This window comes from Calliphora vicina, chromosome 5 (genome assembly GCF_958450345.1).
Source record: "Calliphora vicina chromosome 5, idCalVici1.1, whole genome shotgun sequence".
NCBI lineage: Eukaryota > Metazoa > Arthropoda > Insecta > Diptera > Calliphoridae > Calliphora > Calliphora vicina.
This window is the reverse complement of record NC_088784.1, coordinates 12,906,376-12,928,206: the sequence shown is the minus strand read 5'-3', so window position 1 is coordinate 12,928,206 and position 21,831 is coordinate 12,906,376. Positions and strand designations below refer to the sequence as shown.

At 33.0% G+C, this 21,831-nt stretch overlaps 1 protein-coding gene across 4 annotated transcripts in view; it reads left to right on the top strand.

The window, feature by feature from the left end:
- Positions 1-21,831, top strand: part of gsb-n (gooseberry-neuro) — a 75,425-nt gene that overhangs the window by 13,333 nt on the left and 40,261 nt on the right. The window contains exon 3 of one of the 4 annotated variants that reach the window (XM_065511664.1): positions 2,048-2,462. The exons of 1 other annotated variant lie outside the window; for it this stretch is intronic. In XM_065511664.1, the coding sequence (XP_065367736.1) occupies positions 2,375-2,462 (88 nt within the window). In that variant the 5' untranslated portion in view covers positions 2,048-2,374. Of the gene's footprint in view, positions 1-2,047; positions 2,467-17,770; positions 17,949-21,831 lie in introns of those variants that run through there. 2 more of the 4 variants (XM_065511666.1, XM_065511665.1) reach the window with 2 other exon arrangements.

Genomic DNA, 21,831 nt, shown 5'->3' with positions numbered 1-21,831 from the left:
CAAAATGACATATCTATCTATATATATAAAAATGAAATGGTACATGTATGTAATGTCATCACGTGAGAACGGCTGGAGCGATTTGGCTGATTTTTTTTTATTCGATTCGAAATTTTCAGGAGATGGTTTGTAAAGATAAAAATTCAAAAATTCCAGGTAAAACTCGGAAATTCTTTTTTTTGTGAGTCCAGTCTACTGTAATAAAAAAGCTACCTAAAGTATGCAGTACAAATTTAGATATTTTAGTTGCAATAAATAAGAACAGGCTGATGTGTGGGTTGGTGAAACTTGAAGAACTAATATTAGTAAATGCTACCGGGCGAAGCCGGTGCGATCAACTAGTAAGTTCTTAAAAACAAAAACCGCGTTCAATAGATACGCCATCTATTGCAAATCCCGCAATATTATTTGTAATATATTACATGTTTCCCTTGAAAAATCGCTAAATTTGACAATTTTCAGGGATCTTGAATATTAAGCATCTCTACATGTTCCGACTTATAATATAAGAACCATAGATAAATACACACAGATCGGAAACTCTCCTATCAAAGACCTAACTCAGTTGTCAAAAAAAATTGGTGGTGTGAATGTATTAGTAAAAAAAAAATATGTGCAAACTATGTGTGTTAAAAATTTGTTGTTCGAGTTTTTTTCTTTTGTGTTTTTCTCTATGACAAGATCTTACTTAGATATTGTTACGAAATTGTACTTGAATTCAAATATAACGATTTCATAATTCTTTCAAATAGCAGTTCCCAAACTGTAACATATCTGTGGGTATTATTAACATAAGTATGGCAACGCTGTTTGCTGCGACCGTATATTCGAATTCGAATATTCAGTTAAAGAACATTGTAGAAATTACACCACAGATGGCATATGTATTAGAAAGCTCTAGAATATACGAGCTTTGACAGTTAAAGAGCAATCTAGAGTTCAGGTGGCAGTGTTATAAATAGTGGCAGAGGTTGCAGTCGTTAGTGAGTTTATCAAAGACGCTATTCGAATAAACATCAACTGAGTGCCTTAAAGTGTGCTGTATTTTTCAAGTGAATTCGTGTACATTATAAAGTGTGTCTGTATTTCTGCGAATTTATAAACGTTGACTATTTAATTCTGTGGTTGTTGTACATTTTAAACAAGTAAGAGAGCTATATTCGGCTGTGCCGAATTTTATATACCCTTTACCAAAATATACTTTAAAATAAAATTTTTAAATATTTTTAGGTAAACAAAATTTAATTTTTTTTTCAGTTGTTTTTTCGAAATTGTTTTTTAATTTTTTTTTTTAAATTTAATAATTTTTTTTTAATTTTAAAATTTTTTTTTTAGTAAAAAATGTTGGTGAAAAAATAAAATTCGGGTTAAAAAATTTGACCCATTGTAGATCCAACTTACTATGGTATTATATACGTCGTTGCACAGGTCTTTGAAATATCTATCATTAGATATCCATATTGTCTATATTAATGATTTAGTAATCCAGATATGGGTCAAAAATAGGTAAAAAATCGAGGCTGTCCTGGTTTTTTCCTTATATCTCAGCCATTTGTGGACCGATTTTCTCGATTTAAAGAATTTCGGAGATATTGATGTATCATTCGTGTAAGTTATTTGGGGGCTTCAGAAAGTTGATTTCAACACACAGACGGACATGGCTATATCGACTCTGCTATCTATCCGCCACTCATGGTGAAGGGTATAATAAATAAAGAGTTGTTACAATTTTCAAACTACTAAACGGCTTTTATTTGCAATCAAAAGTATTCGGTTTATTTAAAGGAAATAAACCAACGTTTTGAAAAGGTTAAAACGTAACAATATTATAAAAACCCAACTCCTCCACTTAAAACTGATTTCAGTCTATTTCTCTATTTATTTGAGTTTAAATAAAATAGATTTACTTTCACCTACATCAAGTTAAACAATCACCCCACTTAATTAAATTTATCACCAAGGTTTTTAGTACTTAAGTTTTAAGAAACTTAAAATTAAGTACTTAAACCACAACTATCTAGTAATAAATATTTTGTTACATTTGCAGCAAATATTTAAAACCTTCAACAAAAAAAGAACAGCTCATAAACTACTGTGAAAATTTGAAAATTTCAAATTTAACGCCTTTAACAACAGTAAAAAAAACCAAAGATATGGAAATAAATGAAGGAAAAAACCAAAAAAAAAAACTAATTAAAAATTGTCACTTAAACAAAGCAACATTAAACAAATATCTTAAGTTTAGAAGAAAAAAAAAACTAAATTTAGTCATGGCACTCAATGGAGTAAATCTATAAGGACATCCTGTTTATTTGTTAATGAGCATATTAATTGTGGCCACGGAAACGAAATTGTGAATGTTCTACACCAGGAAATGCTGCAGCTAAATATATTTTTTCATCAAACACAACCACCAATCAAACATATTGCCACACATTGGCCACTCAGAGTATCAGTTAGAAGTGAGTAAGTATTTAGCGTTTCATAACGCTTCATTAGGATTTAACACAGTAAAAAAAAATTCAATTTGTTTTAATAATATTAAAACACAAAAATATGAAAGATAAAGAAAAAACCAATTATAAATTTATGACTAAAAAATTTTGTTGAAAAATTACCAAACCAAACTTTAACAAAAATTCTAAAAAAAAATAACAGAAATTTCCTAAAGGATTTAAAGCAAAAATTCTAAAATAAAATACAGCAACTGCTGTTAATTTAGTTTCCTATTTAAAGTGGTAGGCTATACTTAACAATAAAACGACTGCTGCTGCTCCTTTAGCTAGATCTTTCCCTCTCTCTCTCTTTTTCTCCCTTACTCTCTTTACTTAAATTTCTCTGGCCTGTTGTATTTTCCAATATGTTCTATCCCTTTTCAGTTCCTTTTTTTTCTATTTTTGCTGTTAATATGCGTAAACTTCACGCTTAATTCGCTGTATTATGAAGATCATGTTGGCTGTTGGGCTTTTGTAAAAGAAAAACTGTTTTTCAAAAACATTTACAAAACTCCAAACAATATTTTTAACAAATGGATTTTTATAGTTATTATTGAAATGAAATGAAATTGTGAAAATATGTTACTAAAAGGACCAGGTGTAAGTTGGTTTTCTTCCTTTTTTCAATATAGATTGTTAGAGAGAGGGTATATATTAGAACATTTGGCTTTTGATCTTGATGAAACAACTAAAACTAATATTGATGACATTAATTTATTTTCTTGTTGAAAAATTATTGGCATTTTAATGAAAAGAACACACATACTCATTTTTAATTTATATTGATTTGATGATTTACGTTAGAGAATTTTAAAGTGTGAGAGAGCTAGAATTTCTTGTGATCGTGCTAAAAAAAAATTTGCAAAAATATTAAGCTACAGTTAAATTAAATTAAAACTTAAAAGTAAATTTCCTGGCTTCCTAATCCTTGATTTGTAACCTTATCTGAGATTTGATGAATTACGTTAGAGAATTTTTAAGAGTGAGAGCTATGATCGTGCTAATGAAAAATTGTTAAGCTGCAGTTAAATTCAAACTTTAAAAGAATCTTTCCTCGCTTCCTACTCCTTGATTTGGAGCCATATCTGATGATCAAGTCAATGCTTAGATTTTTTTATGTCGGCGGTATTCAAGTATCTCCACGGGTGAGAGATTTGATTTGCAAAAATTATTAAGCAGCACCTAATTCAAACTATAATTGGATTTTTCCTCATAGTGATTATATAAAGAAATATAAAAATAACACACAGAGAAAACAGATTCGTAATAGCAACCGAATTTGTTCCCAATCGAATGATACTACTTTAGTGACCGAATTTTACAGTTGTGGATACCAAATTTTAGAACGGGTAACAAAAGTTTGGTAGCTTCAACCGAAATTCTTCTTTATCAACTGACATTCTGTTGATAGAACCGAAAATTTTTATGTGTGCAGCCGAATCATTCGATTGGCAACAAATTCGGTTGCTATTACGAATCTGTTTTCTCTGTGCACTTTCGTTTGTACAATCGTAGTACTAATGATCAAAATTTTATTGTTCTTAATCATTGATCTGCAACAATAAATGATGATCAAATATAAAAATTGTTGGTCTAGAGAAGATCAAATATTATTTAAAGTGTCCTGTTATCTGCTCCGTTTCTTATGTTGGCAGTATTGTTTTATTCGCAAATGAGAGCTTATTTTTGTAGTCCTATGTAAGAAAATAATTAACTAGCACTTTTACCGTACAGTGTTTTGGTTTATTGAAAAAGTTTCGCCAGCATAGACTGTCTTGAGTCATAGTTCATTTTGGAATATATTGGCTCCGATCTTTTACAATTGTTGTGATTAAACGATTCCAAATTATCTCACATTACTTCCATCTTGTAATGTGAAACTCCAACAATGCGGGATTTTTCAAAATGTTTAGCTTTTATTTTGAAACGTTTGTACAATATAAATTTATTCAAAGTTTTGGCCATTGTCAGCTATGAACTTTTACCCATCTCTTTGGCAAAATATGGATTCCGAGCCAAAAGATACGCTCATCTTTTGAAGCCAAGAATAAATCAAGCCGATATCGGATACTCTGTTACAAAGGTACAGGTTTCCTGTGATGGCCTGGTCAGATTTCAGCACCTCATAATTTGGTGTCGATTCGGCTGGAGTTCACATACGATTTTTTACACTTCTGGTTATTGTAATGGATCCATTTTGAAGTAAAAACTCAGTGCAAACATTATTTTCTTTTATAGCGTTGAAGCATTATTTCGGACATGCAAAATCGTATTTAAATGTCTCTTGGCTTCAGTTCGTATGGTACCCAGTTTCCCTGCTTTTGGATGAATCCTGCTGCTCACAAACGTCTTAAAATTGCAGCTTGAGTAGCTTCCAATGATTTTGAAAGCTCTTGTTGAGTTTTACAACAATCTTCATTGTTGTAAATCTTGGTCTTCAAATTTTGTTGGCTGGCCTGGGCGATCTTTGTCTTCAGTGTCAAAGTCACCGCTCTCGCTGTAAAAAATATACGATTTCTTAAATGAATTTTAATGAAACTAACATCCATATTTGCTTCAATTTCGTGACAAGCTTCATAATGATTTTTAAATATCAATTCCCTTAGAGCATCGATGTATTCTAGATGACAAAGGATGGTTTGGTGAGATCTCAGATTTAAACCGAAAACCAAACGGCTTTGAAATCACTTATGGGTCATCTTAACATCTTATCCTGGAATGTCGGGCATCTCTGAACGAGATGGCTAGATATTTCTCAGTTCAACTTTTTTAATTAGCGCACAGAGAAAACAGATTCGTGATAGCAACCGAATTTGTTGCCAATCGAATGATTCTACCTTAGTGACCGAATTTTACAGTTGTGAGTATAGAATTTTAAAAGAGGTAACAAAAGTTTGGTTGCTTTAATCGAAATTCTTCTCTGTCAACTGTCTTTCTGTTGATAGAAATGAAAAATTCTATGTGTACAACCGAATCATTCGATTGTCAACAAATTCGGTTGCTATCACAAATCTGTATTCTCTGTGCGAGAGATCAAATTGTTCCTGACAAATGGGTCTTTTATATTGCATGGATTGGAGCAGATGTATCTTGCAGTGTTTTTCTGTTGAGATCTTAGATCTGAGGATTTTGGTGAGATCTCAGATTTAAACTGAAAACCAAGCGGCCTTAAAATCTCTCATGTGGGTCTACATGACATCCAATCATATCGTGGAATGTTGGGTATGTCTGAACGAAATGGCGAGATATTCTACAGTTGGACTTTTGTGGGAGACCAAACCTTCCCTGATAAATAGGGAGCTTCGCTCTTAAATACCGAAGTTGACAAATTGATAGGTGTACCGCTTTCATATTGCAAACCATGGGACCAGAGAGGACGACGGAAAGGGCCGTATGACTTTAGATGTCTGTCATACGGCCCTCAATCTGAGGGTTGCGGGTTCGATTCCCGCCAGAGATTCTGCAGACAAGCAAAAAGCTTCGCAGTTTGTGTTTGTTGAAAAACAAATCTGTTCGGTGTGCACGTTGCAGGAGAGGAATAGAGGGTTGTGTATAACCTTTGTCAATGACCGGCACTGGTTGAGCAGAGGCTTGGAATGCTGGTTGACTATGTCTAGCATTATCTAGTAAATAAGGACCTCTGAGAGGAAGGATAGCTTCTTACGAACAACATGATGCTTTGGTTAACGACATAAATTTGTTGGCTTGTAACTTGAGTGGTGGAAATGTCGGAAATGGATTTGGAATCGAAATACGAAAAAGAGTTCGGTTTTTTTTTAATTTCTTCTTAGCATCTTCCATAGGCTTATAAAAATTGTTAAAAGAAAACAACATAAAACCTAATTTATTGCAATAAATTTTCCAAATTTATGATTAACACTTACCGATCACTTTTTATTTATTGTTGCTTTCAAAAGCAAAGCAAATTATAGTGTTAAAATCCTTAACAAAAAATAACTAAAATATTTATGATCATTACTTTATTAACAAACGATTTTGCAGACAAAGACGCGAGAAATGGCTAATTTTATGAGAAGTTAACAACAATTCCAGTTAACAGGAGACAAAACAGACAACAGCATTCAGCAAACATTAAAGTAAACAAAAGCCTCTACTTAGCAGAGATACGAAACAATTTTTGTCATAAAACTGAAGACAAGAAGACAAGAAATAAACTCACAATAATAAATATATTCAATAAAAAACGATCATAAACAGCAGATAATCCTCTTGATAATGATCAATAATAAGAGTGTTTAAAGTGCAACTGATTCCAAGTTTCAAGAAAATTATGAATGAAGTGTTAAGTAGCACAAGCAAAAATTTTTATTAAGTATTTATGGCACTTGTTCGGGTTATTTGGTTTGTTTTTCTGCTGCTTTCAAATGCCGACTTTAGTTTGAATGATTTAGTGCTCAGCACATTATAAATTATTTAGATCATGGCATCCTTTTACTTAGTAATCGGAGCTAAAGACTTTCTTTCATGTTTATGGGTTGTGCAGTGAAAGAAGAAGAAACAAAAAAAGTCATAAAATTGATGAAATGTTATGCTGATCTAGGATTATAAAAAGTGTCAGTTAAAATTTAACATGTCTTAACGACAGTCATAAAATTCCAACAATTTTCACAAATTTAGTTTTAGTACATTTAACACTTTGACAACAAATTCCAAGAACAAATATAGCATAAAGCAAGTAGGAATATACAAGTTAAAGGACATTTTTTAGTTTTATTTTAGGGGGAAAACAAAATCAAATTGTTAAAGATTGTAATTCCTAGAGTTTCAAGTGAGAGTTGTCAGTCAGTCAGTTCGAATGTGTTTATGACTACTGAATGGTTAATAAAAGAGTGGCTAATATCCTTGTGTACATACAACAATCTCCGGTCATTTCGTTGTATACGGTGTCATAAAATAGAGATGTTTGTATTTATCTTTACTTGTTTTTATGAGTTTAGCACCCCTACGGTCAATTGTCATTCAATTTTCCTTTTTTTTGTCGAAAACTATCCTCACACTCACAGTTAGTTACACACAATCATAAACTTGGTTGTGCTGTTTAACTGAATCAGTTTTGAAAACCTAAAGGAGTGAATCGTGTCTTTGTGTCTATTTTTGCTTCATGTTAAATGCAAATCTTTGGAGACCCATCAGTCATGTGGTTAAATATGAAATTATTCAATTTCTTATTACTTGTTACTGTTTACTGACTACTGTCTTTCTTTCTAATAATTTTTATTTTATGTTTAGAAAGCAGTAGTTTCAAGTATTTTATTTGTAAACGATGCAATTGTGTTTGGCCAATTTTCCTAAAACAGTTAATTCCTGCTACTAGTTTTTCCCGTTTGGTTTGGTTTTCTTTGCTATTCATTCAATAAATATCAATTGTCTCTTGTTTGTGAAGACAGACAGAGAGAGAGGGCTTGTTTAGGCTAAATTATTTTTAACGGGAATTAACCACTTGTTGACGTTTACCTATTAACGGTTTTGTTGAGGCGAGAGAAAAAAAGATTGATTAGTTCAACGGAAATTAGTAGGATAATTGTGTAAATAATATTTTAGTGAAATTGCAAATAGCCATATAAATTTGTTGTAAATAACATTTAAATGTTTGACTAAAGATTGCTTGATATGATTAGGTAAGGGTGTTAAGTGAAACCTTAATATATCAGGAAAAATTACTACAAAATATTGTGTAAATTATTGGGAGCATGGCATAAAAATACGGGATTTTTTTTCAAATGTTTAGCTGTTATTTTGAAACATTTGTACAATGTAAATTCATTTTAAAGTAATGATCATAAATATCTTAGTTTTTTTCTTTTAAGGATTTTAACACTATAATTTGCTTTGCTTTTGAAAGCCATGTTTAACAATAAACAAAAAGTGATCGGTAAGTGTTAATCATAAATTTGAAAAATTTATTGCAATAAATTAGGTTTTATGTTGTTTTCTTTTAAACATTTTTATAAGCGTGTGGAGGATGTTTAGAAGAAATTATAAAGAAAACAGTTACCACAAGCGTCTAGAACTCTTTTTCGGATTTCGATTTCAAATCCTTTTCCGACGTTTCCATCATTCAATTTACAACAAAAACAAGTAAGAGAGCTATATTCGGCTGTGCCGAATCTTATATACCCTTCACCAAATTATACTTCAAAATAAAAAATTTTAATATTTTTAGGTGAACCGAATCTTGAGTTACAAAACATTTATTTTGATAGATATCCCACTCGCATCCCACTAAGCGACCAAAAAGGTTTTAAAGGAAAAGACCTAAGCTTTCTTTTGAGAAAAAAAAAATTAATAAAAAAAGAGTCCATTTTGGAAAAAAAAAGTCAAAAAGGTTTTTGATTTTTCAAAAAAAAGTAAAATATTGTATGTCTTGAGTTACAAAACATTTTTTTTATAGATATCCCACTCGCATCCCACTAAGCGACAAAAAGGGTGTTAAAGGAAAACACATAAGCTTTCTTCTGAGCAAAAAAAAAAAATTAAAAAATGGGTCCATTTTTTTAAAAAAAGTCGACAAAGTTTTTGATTTTGCAAAAAAATTCAAAAATTTTAAATCTTGAGTTACAAAATATTTTTTTTGATAGATATCCCACTCGCATCCCACTAAGCGACCATATACATAGGTCGCTTAGGAAAAGACCTAAGCTTTCTTAAAAAAAAAATAAAAAAAAATAATAAAAAGGGCCCATTTTGAAAAAAAAGTCAAAAATATTTTTGATTTAAAAAAAAAATCAAAAATATTTTATTAAATTTTTTTAATTTTTTTTTCGAAAGATTACATAAATAGCTATCTAAACTATTTGGGACACATTTTGCTAAGAACAATAGGTAATAAGTTATATGGATAAAAAAAAACACCTGTTTGGCCAAAATGTCAAATTTTGATCTTGTTGCAAAATGGTGTCCGAATTACTATCCAATAGAACTGACATTGGTGCAAATTTCATCGCGATCGGAAGACTTCGATTTCAAAAGTTGGTTCACTTGACGTGAAATGCCCCATATGTATACTTTCACCTTCTCACGAAGGTGAAGGGTATAATAAGAAAGTGTTGCATGTATGACATAGAATTTATTCAAAGTATTGACCATTGTTAACTATGACTTTTCCCATCTTTCTGGCAACATATGGATTCCGAGCCAAAAGAACTGCTAATCTTTTGAGATCAAGAACGAATCTGGCGAATATCAGATACTCTGTTCTAAAGTGAAGAGTATCCCAGAGAGCGTTCTGCATCGATCGAAACAAATAGTAATCGGACAGGGCACCTTCTGCAGTATAAAGACATTGAGCAAAACTTCCCAACCACTTCATTCCAAATACTTTTTAACATGTATTGCAACATGTGGCCGAGTTTCCATGTCTGGCCGCATATTCTGGGAATTTTCAGTCAATGCTCTCTTCAAACGAATCAGTTGCGATCGGTACAGGTTCCCTGTGATGGTCTGGTTAGATTTCAGCAGCTCATAATAGGTATGAGCTTTGGTCCCACCCAATACAGAGCATTACCTTAGCGGCATGGATATTAGGATTTTTTATCGGTTCGGCTGATTGGCCGGGATTCACATGCGATCTCTTACACTTCGGGTTATTGTAACAGATTCATTTTTCATCGCAAGTAATGATTCGGTGCAACAATTATTTTTTTTCATAGCGTTTAAGCATCATTGCGGACATGCAAAATCATCGTTCAAGGTCAATCGGCTTCATTTCGTATGTTACCCAATTTCCTTGCTTTTGATGAATCCTGCTGCTCACAAACATTTTGAAATTGCTGCTTGACTAGCTGCCAATGATTTAGCAAGCTCTTGTTGATTTTGATAACAATCTTATTGGAGTAAAACCTTCAATTCTTGTTCTTCAAACTTTTTGGCTGACCTGGGCGATCTTTGTCTTCCGTATCAAAATCACCACTTTTGAACCACAAAAACCATCTCTCGCACGTTGAAACCGATGGAACACATTCACCATAAGCTTCAGTGAGCAATCGGAGTGCTTCAGCGGCACTTTTTTCAAATTAAAGAAGTAAAGCAAAACTTCGCGCATATGAGATAGTTTCCGAAGACAGCCATGGGAACCATTAAGTTCATTAGTTTCTTTCCTAAAGCGGGACAGTAGCTTATACTCTCCTCCTCGTTTTCATCTCTGTAACTGCAACATAAATTAGTCTTTGCACATGGCTTTAAATGAGAGCCAAATATATTGCCCAAACAATCGACCGGTTTGTAAACAGATTGACCGTCATTGACAGCTATCCAGCACAATGTCAATTCAGTCTTCGTTCATTGATGTTGACAAGATCCATGCCAACTCCAGATACTAAGCGAAATCAGACTTGGAAGATTTCTTAAATTTTCGATTGAAAAATAGAAGCATATTTTCTCAAGGAAATGGTTCTTTAAAAAAAATGAATCAACCGCACTAGTTTTCCCATACCATACTTGATCAGCTACTTCGTGCCACCAAATCACTAATACAAGGCTAATCTCAAATATGTATATGCCAGATATATCCTTCAAACCACATCCTTTATCGTCGATGCATATGCAGACGAGTCGATAGGCCTTATCCAATGACCTAGAGCTGACCTGTTCTGGTTGTTGCAACAATATCAAGGCGGTGTTAGCACGCACAAATGGGATAGCGCAGGTCATATGACTAGACGAGCCGTTCATTCAAATAAGTCTCAGAGATCTGCATCTTGCACATGGATAGTCTTGGTCAGGTTAAGTTTCGCCACTCTCTCCTTACACCATTTGATGGTTAAATTCAGATCCTGTCCAATACCAATAGCAACCTTCTGGTGACCTTTTTTTGCATCATACCTTGGAGCGTCATGTTCCTTATAAAAACCAGAACGCGTTCTACTATTAACGCTGGCGACATGAGTCGTATCATCGAAGGATTTCTATAAGTCAATAAATGTATACAGGGATTGCAATGCGGTGCCTTTTCAATTGCAGTTGTAACATGATGAAAAACAAACACCATCGTTTTTAAAAAAGTTCGGTGAGTAAGATTTGGCAATAAAATTGCTTTCGCCATTTAGTTAGAGTATTCAGCATTTTGCCGACTGGTTGATTAAGTACAAAAATCAACAAGACAATAATCGTATGAATATTTTTTTCCGCCTATTTCCTAAACTAGTTCAGCTATGTTAAAGACTCAAGATAATTGCTGAGAGTTATGAATTCAAGAAGACATAAATTTTTCTTAAATGTGAACCAGAGTTCAAATTGTCCTTACGACACTGGACTTTTATATAACGATCTAGAATTTCTAAATACATAGTGTTAAGAAAGTGTGCAATCCCTATCATGGAGGATATATCAGCTCATCGCCAAACCATCCTCAACAAAATGACTGAATTATCATGCCTCCAAAAGAGCTCTCTATAAGAATGCTCTGCTATCTCGGCATTCCAGAATAGTTATCGAGTAAACATCCATTAGAAATTTGATGGCAGCGTGATTCATCCTATTTAATTACTTGCCCATTTAAATAACTTCCAATCTCTCCTCCAATGCCCATCATTATTTTAAATTGCCTAATCTATTAACCAGTTCTTTTAATCACATGTTAATTGAATTAAATACTTCTAAGTGCCAGCAAATTTAGATATGTATGCTAAAGTTTTCGCTTTATATTTACAAACATATCAAATTTCTGTTGCAAAAATGAAGGCAAACAGCTAAAATCATAAACCACCACCCATGTTTTAAAAAATTACACTTTTTTTGCAGCACTAATACAAATATTCTGCTGGTATAAAGTAGGTTTAATGTAGTTTGATGACAAACGACCTACCCAAAGGAATAAAAGTAGAGGTTTTTAAAGGCAGCAATGTATAAAGTTTTCAAGCAGGGTTACAAAGGAGTGTATTCTTGGAAGTACCCCAAAGAATGCACATATCAAAATTTGCCTATATTTTCCATATTAGGCAAAAATTGCTCAAGGCGCAATTTAGTTTACAATCCTTTAAGTTATTTGGTAAGATAGTGATTATTGTCGCCATATTGTCTATATTTCCAGAAACCACAAGTCTGATACTAACTTATCAGTTCCATTGAAAAACCATAAAGGAATTGAAGCTTGAAATAAATGATCCAACTATGTAAATGTAATGTAGTTTGAATAGCGAAGAAAGAGAGACTGAAGAAATTGGTAAAGCCATGTCTAAGATTACTTCATTTCGACGACACATCTCTCGATTATATGATCTTAACCACGAAAGGAGATAAGCTCTTCAGCAGAAGGAGAGACTGAAGAAAATTATAAAGCTCAGTCTATGTTTACTTCATTTAAAAGTAAGGTTCTGTCAAAATCCTAGAGTTTCTGGGTTTTTAGACTTAAATCTAACAGTTTCTCCATTTTCTCAATATCTGGTTATTTATACCCTACACCACCATAGTGGGGAGGGTATTATGCGTTTGTGCAGATGTTTGTAACGCCCAAAAATATTAGTCTAACACCCACCTTAAAGTATACTGATCGACTTAGAATCACTTTCTGAGTCGATTAAACGATGTCCGTCCGTCTGGTCGGCTGGCTGGCTGCCCATGTAAACCTTGTGCGCAGAGTACAGGTCGCAATTTTGAAGATATTTCAATCAAATTTGGTACATATTTTTTCGGCCCAAGGACCAAGCCTATTGAAACTGGCTGAAATCGATCCATTATTTCCCCTAGCCCCCATACAAATGTCCTTCCGAAATTGGACTTTATCGGTCATAAATGTTTAATTTATAAATGTATCTCCACAAATTGCGCTCCAAATATAATATAGTTTTGTATATACAAAATTCATGTCACCAAATTTTGTTACGATCGGTCCATAATTAGTCATAGCTCCCATATAGATCCGCTTCCGAAAATCACTTTAACGTGTATAAATCGCTTATTCAACATAGTAAACTTTCATATAGACACAAATCACACAACCTAATTTCATGGTGATCGGTCCATAATTGGTCATAGCCCCCATATAAGGTCCACTTCAGAAAATCACTTAAAAATATAAATTATTGAAATTTTAAAAGAAAAATGTTTTTGCTCTTTTATTTAGTGTAGGGTATTATATGGTCGGTCTTGACCGACCATACTTTCTTACTTATTTTTATCATGACGAACTGTCTCCTTACAGTTCTCATACAAAAATTATATTAATTGAAAGTATATCGTTATGAAAAACTAAATTGAAATGATCAAAGTAATTATATTGGAATGATCAAAGGTTAAGATTTGTTAAATAACATAATCAAATTGTCTAAAGAACATGCAAGACCTTCTATATCTTTTGAAATTGGTTAGCTGATGATGTTTGTTGTTATCGTTCCAACAGTTCTCCTGTCTAGTAGATATAGCTACCATTGAGTTGATAATCCTTGAAGCCTTGAAGGCATATTCCAATATGTCAAAATCCTAACTTCCAACACAGCTGCTTACCAATGGCCTACTTCTCATGTCTCATGACTGAGACATGTATCGTTCCGGAAAGTAATCCATAGGAAAGTAAGACATTTTTAAGCAGCTGTGTTGGATTTAAAGTGAGGATTTTGACATATTGGAATATGTCTTCACTAGGAATCACTGAGCTATTGCAATTAGATTGAATTGAATATGTGGTCAACAAGGTTTCTTTGTCAATACCTTAAGTACTGTCTGTAAAAACTTTAGAAACCGTGTTCCTGTAAGCTTGTTTAGTTCATAGTCATTCCAGATATCTGTCAGTGAATTGTCTTTAATTTTTGCATTTTTTTTGCCTGGTTTTGACCCTCATATTCTGTGTCTCCTGGTTGATTGTAAAAACTTCAGAAATAAAAATATAACCAGTTTGCAGGGCATTCATAGCATTCGCATGAGACGACCATCTTGTATCCGGGAGAGACTTCAGGACTTTATTTATGACCAAATACGCTGACATAATTTTCCATCTTTTGACTGAAGACGAAACAAAATTAAACAATTTTTTGGACTAATTAAAAGTATGTTACTGCTTTATGTTACAGTTTCATATGAATATCAAGGCTTTCAAAAACTCAATCCAATAAAAGTTAGTCAAGAATGTGACAAGGATTATTTTAGTGTACCTTACGCTCGCAACATTTCTCCATTATGATACTATTAGCTAAAATTTTAAAAATAATTCTTATTTGTGGTCCCTAGATTACATGTCGAAGATGTCATCGGCCTATTTGTCTTTAAATCCCAACATTACCGTGAATAGCGAACGCTACAGGCAAATAATTCGTGATTTTTTTCCTCTTGTTTAAAAATTTTACATGTCGAAGGTGCCCTACTTTGAGCCCCCATAGCGCCGCCCCTGGAGCATTTGTAGGACCCCTTTTAATAACTCAAACTCGAATACCCCTTCGCTACGCCCTCGTCAGATTTATTTCCAAAAAAAATTGATTCTCTCTGCAGTGCATGAAACCATCACTATGTTGAGCCCAACTTTTGGTGACCGAATTATCTCAAGAAATAGACTTGTGAATTGGCCACCTCTTTCGTGTGATTTGATACGGTACAGTGAATGTTTTTTCCTCTAGGGTGTATCAAAAACCGACTTCGCTCAGAAAAGATTCTTTTGAAATGAAAATCGGCTTTCTGAAATATTATAAAACCATTCTGCAATGAAAGAAATCTTTTCTGAGCGTAGCCAGTTTTTGATATATCCCAGAGGAGAAAACCTTAGTGGCCGGCCGAAGGCCGTCAATGCAAAAAACTTTTCTGAGCGAAGAAAGTTTTTGATACACCCCAGAGGAGGAAAACTTTGCGCTCCGCTATAGGCCCGCAATGCAAAAAATGTTTGGTAAGCGATGAATAATTTCACTTTTGTAGTTCTTTATTTCATTGGGAGTTAGATTACACTAATAAATTGCTTCGGATTGGGATTTATTTCGCTTTTTTTGGGACTAATATTTTTAAAATTATGAACCCGCCGATTATTGGGAGTAATTTCATTTTACCCTTTGGCAGTTATTTAATTTTTAAAGTTTGGGAATTATTTAATTTTTGATGGGAGTTATTTCATTGGGATTTATTTCATTTGGGACCTATTTCACGGTACCTGGATGTGTGGAAACACAAGAAATTGGAAATTCCCGAGTTAATAAAATGGCAAGTTCGATATGGATTTTTATAGAAAACTAGTGGTAAATTCATTTCTTGCAAATTACCATTTGATACGTTTGGAACACTTTCAGGATGGCGTTAATAAGGCACAATCGCTAAGTCTATATTAAATGCAATGAAGTTCTATTATTTTTGCTGAAAATTGTCATAAATATATAAAAATGATCAATTAAGATTTAAATTTCGAAATTGCATTAAATCTCAGTAGAAGGGGCCCCCATGAGGTCCTTATGGAAAAGACGGTACTGATTCTAGTTCATTAAATTTCAAAGTTAATGTTAGTCTAAGTGCGATATGACGAAAAATCTTTTAATTTTGGATCTGTGTACAAACACATTGATCTTTCTTTATCACTGGAAAGAGAAAAATTTACATTTGGAAGGACCATTTAGCATTTACATGATCAATTCGGAGACTATTTTTGACAGTCTGGAATATTACTTCATACTAAAGTTCTCCAAAAATACTCCGGCATAACGATCAGTGATTTATTCTAGAATAACAATTATATTTCGAAATTAATGTTAATTTAAGTAACAACTGAGAACATATCTATAAATATTGATCTCTGTACAGTTTCAATGATCATCAACCGAAAACCATAATTTGTATTTGGAAGCATAATAAACGATTTTATCCTTTCACATCCTGCTGATTGTCATATATTCAAAAAAAAACAACATATTCACAACAAAATCATTAATGAATAAAAATAAATCTACTACCGTGGGTGCAAAAATCCACGCACTAGTAACAAAATTGTAAAAGAGAAAAAAAATCCATTATTATTCCCATACAAAAGACCCGGTTAAAGCAGGACATGATGACAAAACAAAAGCATAAGAAGTAAACACTGCAAACTGAATACAAACGGCAGCCAGCCTTCACGGTTTAATTGGTTGCAAACGTTATAAATGTCATACATTTGCAAACTCATATACAAACACACACAACGATATGAAATGAAATGTCAAATGCACAATAGTGTAAACAAAAAATATGGCAGCCATTGATATGAATTGTAAAGGAAACAGACAGCAGCTTCTTCTAGTTCCTGACAGCTGGCTTCGTTCGTTAGCGTGCAACAACATATTTCGGTTTTCAAAGGTTTTTTTTTCATCAGATTTTGGTAGATCATTAATAGAAAAAAAAACTACCACCATCCTTATGATACAATGTTGTTGGTGGTGGTTAAATCCATATATTAATCCAAACGGGAAATAAAATAAGGAAATAAAAACTAAAACACCCTTTTATCAGCAGCCAATCAGAATATTGATAAAGATCCCTGCTCAAATACAAGAACTAGCAAAGAGAGCCACACACATGCAGCTACATTATTAAAGAGCACGTACTGTTTATTTAGAAATCTTACACAAAAGAAGAAAAGAGAGCTGTAGTATGAATTGTTTATATAGCTTAACTCTTCTTTTGATGCATTTTAAATTACTGAGAGAATGCAAGAAGCTTTGATCGTTGCCATTGTTTAGCCACCACCAAATATTCAAGTTACCACCACGTTATAAAACTCGTGAATAAAAAGCCCAACTGGTTTTATATTTAGTTTTGTTTTTTTTCTTTAATTCACGGTGAGTATCAAACTGACGCCCCTTTTGTAGTTATTGTTAAAGCATTATTAAGAGAGAGCGCTCTATATCACAGCGGGTAGCAGTCGCGCGTATTGAATATTTTATTTGGCTACTTCGCGTTTTGTTCCATCGATATCTATATCTTGGCGAACCAGTTTTAGTGGTTTTTGTGATCTTGTTGCGGCTTTATTAATTTATGCTCGCGCGCTCTTTAGTTGTTGGCCAAGTGTCGTGCTGTTTGATTGAATGGAAACTAACGCGTTTAACTAAAAACAACATTTAACTTAAGAACGTACCGTTAGCGTTTTAGAAAAATCATAGCCTTAAGAAGAAAAAAAGTTATTTGCTATCAAATTGACCAAAATTACAAAACAAAAGAAAAAAGCCTTGAAGCTTTAATTTTTTTTTTAACAGCCGTCGGTAAAACGTTTCTAAAACCTTTAAAGTGTTGTGATTAAATAAAAAAGAAAAGAAATATAAATATTTTTATTTAATTTACCAAGAAAAAATTTCCTTTAATTTATGGAATAAGTGCAATTTTCATAAAAAAATCCTTTTATCAAAGGCTTCCTTTTATGTTAGTTTAAGTTTAAGGATTACAAAACAGTTTCTTTTAGCAGAGAAATCAAAAACACAAAAGTTCCTAGCAAAATGGATATGTCTAGTGCGAATTCTTTGAATATGCGTCCTCTATTCGCGGGTTATCCCTTTCAAGGTGAGTGGAAAAAGGCAACAATTAATATTAAAGCTTAGTTATCAATCAAAGGAAAGGAATTCCAACAATCTTCTTTAGAAGAACCATAGGATTTAGCTATATTACAAAAATATATACATTTTGACGTTGTTCTTCCTGTTAGCTTTCTTATTTGTATGTGTTCCTTGTGTTTCTTTCAAGACTTTATTTGATTGATCAACCTTTGCTGCAATTCCATTAGGAATTTTATTGTCATGGAGCTTCGTTATTATCTCTTTTAGCTACCGACTTCTCCAAGTTGTTGAAGATTTTCCTAACTCTTCTACTGCAAAAGTTATGTCTTCTCTCTAGTCCTTAAATCTATATGTTGATTTGCTCCTTTTCAGTTTTCTTCTCTCTTTGGATTCCATTAAAGTAATGTACTGAAAACGATTCATCGATCTTTTATCTTGTGATCTGCTGTATAAGTTATGTTTGTTCAAGATTGTTTCCAATACATTTTGATGTTGTTCTTCCTGTTAGTCTTATTGGCATGTGTTCCTTTGGAGACTTTATTTGATCCTTATTCTATTTCGATTTGTATATGTTATGATTGATCAGCCTTTGCTGAAATTCCATTGCAAATTTTATTGTCGTGGAGCTTCGATCTTATCTCCTTTATCATTTAGCTACCGACTTCTCCAAGTTGTTGAAGATTTTCCTAACTCTTCTATTGTAAGAGTGGTGTCTTCTTTCAAATATATATGTTGATTTGATGCTTTTCAGTTTTCCATTGATGTAATGTGCTGAAAATGTTTCATTGATATTTTATCTTGTGATTTGCTGTATAAGTTATGCTTGATCAAAATTGTTTCCAATACATTTTGACGTTTTTCTTCATGCTAGTCTTATTTGTGTATGTTCCTTCTGTTCCTTTGAAGACTTCATTTGATCCTTATTCTACTTTGATCTTTTTGTTATGATTAAAGAATCTTTGCTGCAATTCTCTTACGAATTTTATTGTCATTGATCTGCGATCGTATCTCCTTTATCACTTAGCTACCGACTTCTCCAAGTTGTTGAAGATTTTTCTAACTCTTCCCTCTAGCCCATAAGTGGGTACCGGAAGAACATTTCAAGGCTAATTACAGTGTTGTGCGTCTTTGGGTGATCGGTAATCTCGTTAGCAATGATGAACTTCCTTTCTCTGCACCTGTAACAGCATTCGGGGCCGCAAAAAAGAGGAAAACGTGTACATACAAAGGAAAGCTGAATCTAGTGTTCATCGATCTCATTTGGGTGGTATGGTCTTGTCAAAACGGAGTAATATCGATTATACTTGATTGCTTCCAGGAAGCGAGCTATCATGTAAACCAACCAACTATTAGCGATACCAGAGATAGAAGAGAAGTCCTTTTATCAACCTGTGATAACGATGCCAACCAGCATTAGTATGGTAAAGAAATCTTATGAAGGAATTTTAGTATGGACAAAGAACTCATCAACAACCAATGGATGAGTTCTTTGTAAACATTAAGAAGTTCTCATAGTTATAATTCAGATACTTAAATTCTTTAAATTCTTCTTAACTTAATGTATAAATTCCAAGTTTCGATTCAATCTGTATAGATTTGTATAAATATTCAGGGTTACAGAGGATGAACTATTTCCAATTCTTTTTTAACGAGCTTCTGGATAATTTCATTCATGAAATTGTCTCAAGTAGGCTTTTGTAAATTCTTCTGAACAAGAACAGTAGGATAAGTCGAATAGATTGTTGAAAGTGAGGCATCAGGGTCGCATCCACTTTCAGCACAATCAATTTGAAGCGGAATACAGACGACGGCTGAATGGTCCTTTATACAATAGTCTATAAGCTATCTTCAAATATATTTCCAATATCCGCAATTTCTTGTAAAACTTTCACCGAATTGATACCTTTCCAATAATTAATATTGAATTTGTAACATTCTAACCGCGTCTTTAGATAGGTATATTTTAAACTCTCACTGGACTTATGGTAGACCAACATATGTTTCGAAAGTTTGTGATTGTGGAATATTTTACTCCTTGATTTATAAAGTTGTATTTCTATTGAAGCAAATTGATATTTATAATCCCTTACCAGACTTGGCATCGACCAAACTTTTCAATCATATATGATTTAACATGAGGAACTGTATCAAACACTGATCGATCCATATATCATCAATTTGCTTTCACGATTCGAATTAAATGTTTATATTCTCATATTTCCAACTCTTTCCAACTCTTCGCAGGCAAATTTTTAAATCAAATAGAATTTTTACTGCGAAACTTTTTCTATGGATGCATTTAAATTACATTAAATTACACGTCACTATCATTACTTACTCTTACTGCACTTATCGTTGACGATTTTTAGCCAACACCGAGCGATCTATTTATCCATAATGATCATGACAAAAACTAGCTCCATGATTCGAATTCATTGCTACGTTCATTGCTATATTCATTGAACGTAATTATGCACTAAAGAAACTTTGGGGTTCGTACACTTTCACATTCAACTATTGAAAAATATTTGAACTAAGTAGAAACCTTGTTGACAGCTCCACCGTATGCGTTTGAATATAATTCCGATCAATGAAGTGATCCTTAGTTTTCTTTCTCACACCAACAAAATGATACGACACATATTCAAAACTCTTGAATTACTTTCGAATAAATTTATAATTATTACCACAGAAACAATTTAATATTAAATAGAGCTCCACATTTATTCCGAAATCACGAGAGGACTTTTCTAGTGTTAACAAGTCATTGGATGATTGGTAAACATACAATCCGACTTAGACTTCCTGTTATACATATATTGTTGCAACTGCCAGATCATGCAAAAGAGGAACGGTTTTCCATCTTCTCTGCGAATATGGGACTCTTCAATTTATAATAAACTACCTCTTGACCGAAATATTTGAGTTGTTGACAACTAGACGGGTTAACCAATTAGTCAAATCAAAACGGATCCCTATTGACATGCCCCAAACACTTATATTCTTAACTCTTGGTTGGAATAAAGTTGTATTTTAATTGTGAAGTTTTTTTAACTGCTTCAGATAACTTGGAATATAATTATCATCGATCTATAATATATAAGTTCGTTGAATTCTAATTGAATTTATACTCACGATAGAAACTTATTGATATACGATCCCTTTAACATTTGATGTCAGTTTTCTCTATAATGTCTTAATGCTGATTTTCCATTTGGCTAGATGCAGAATAGTTGATTACATAAATATGGTACTGATAAGTGAGATGACTGCAGAATTTTAAATAAACTGAAAGAAATTATTCGATATAACTTCATTATTACTCCGCTTTCCAAATGAGATCGATGATCACTAGCTTCAGTCGTCCTTTGTATGGATCGTCAAAATGTTACGTCCTAACAAATGAAGAGTCAGGCATAAGTACATGTATTCCTTCTTTTTTGCGTTTCCAACAGCTGTGACAGTAGCTGCTGAAATTAAGTCCAAGTTCGAGATTACCGATCAGCCAAAAATACACAACACTGCCATTAACCTTGAAATATTCTTCCGGTTCATATTTAAGAATTGTATAATGTGTTTGATATTGCACACAGGCCACATTATCCTGGCAACTTTCCATGTTTCCATTTTGCGTCAACTATTACCAGTCTCCCATATATAGTGACTGAATATTTCTCATTCAATAGTCCCTAGTGATATTGCTACATATTCTTCTCTATCCCTCCCTCCCGTACTAGTCTTTGTTCAGTTTTGAGTTGAGATAATAATAGACCGATAAATGTCATAATTTGTGATCGTGATATTTGACTGATGCTCGATATCTTAGATAATAGTAAATAACTACTTTATCAGCGACATATCGGCAGACAATTATTTACGGTTTAAACCTT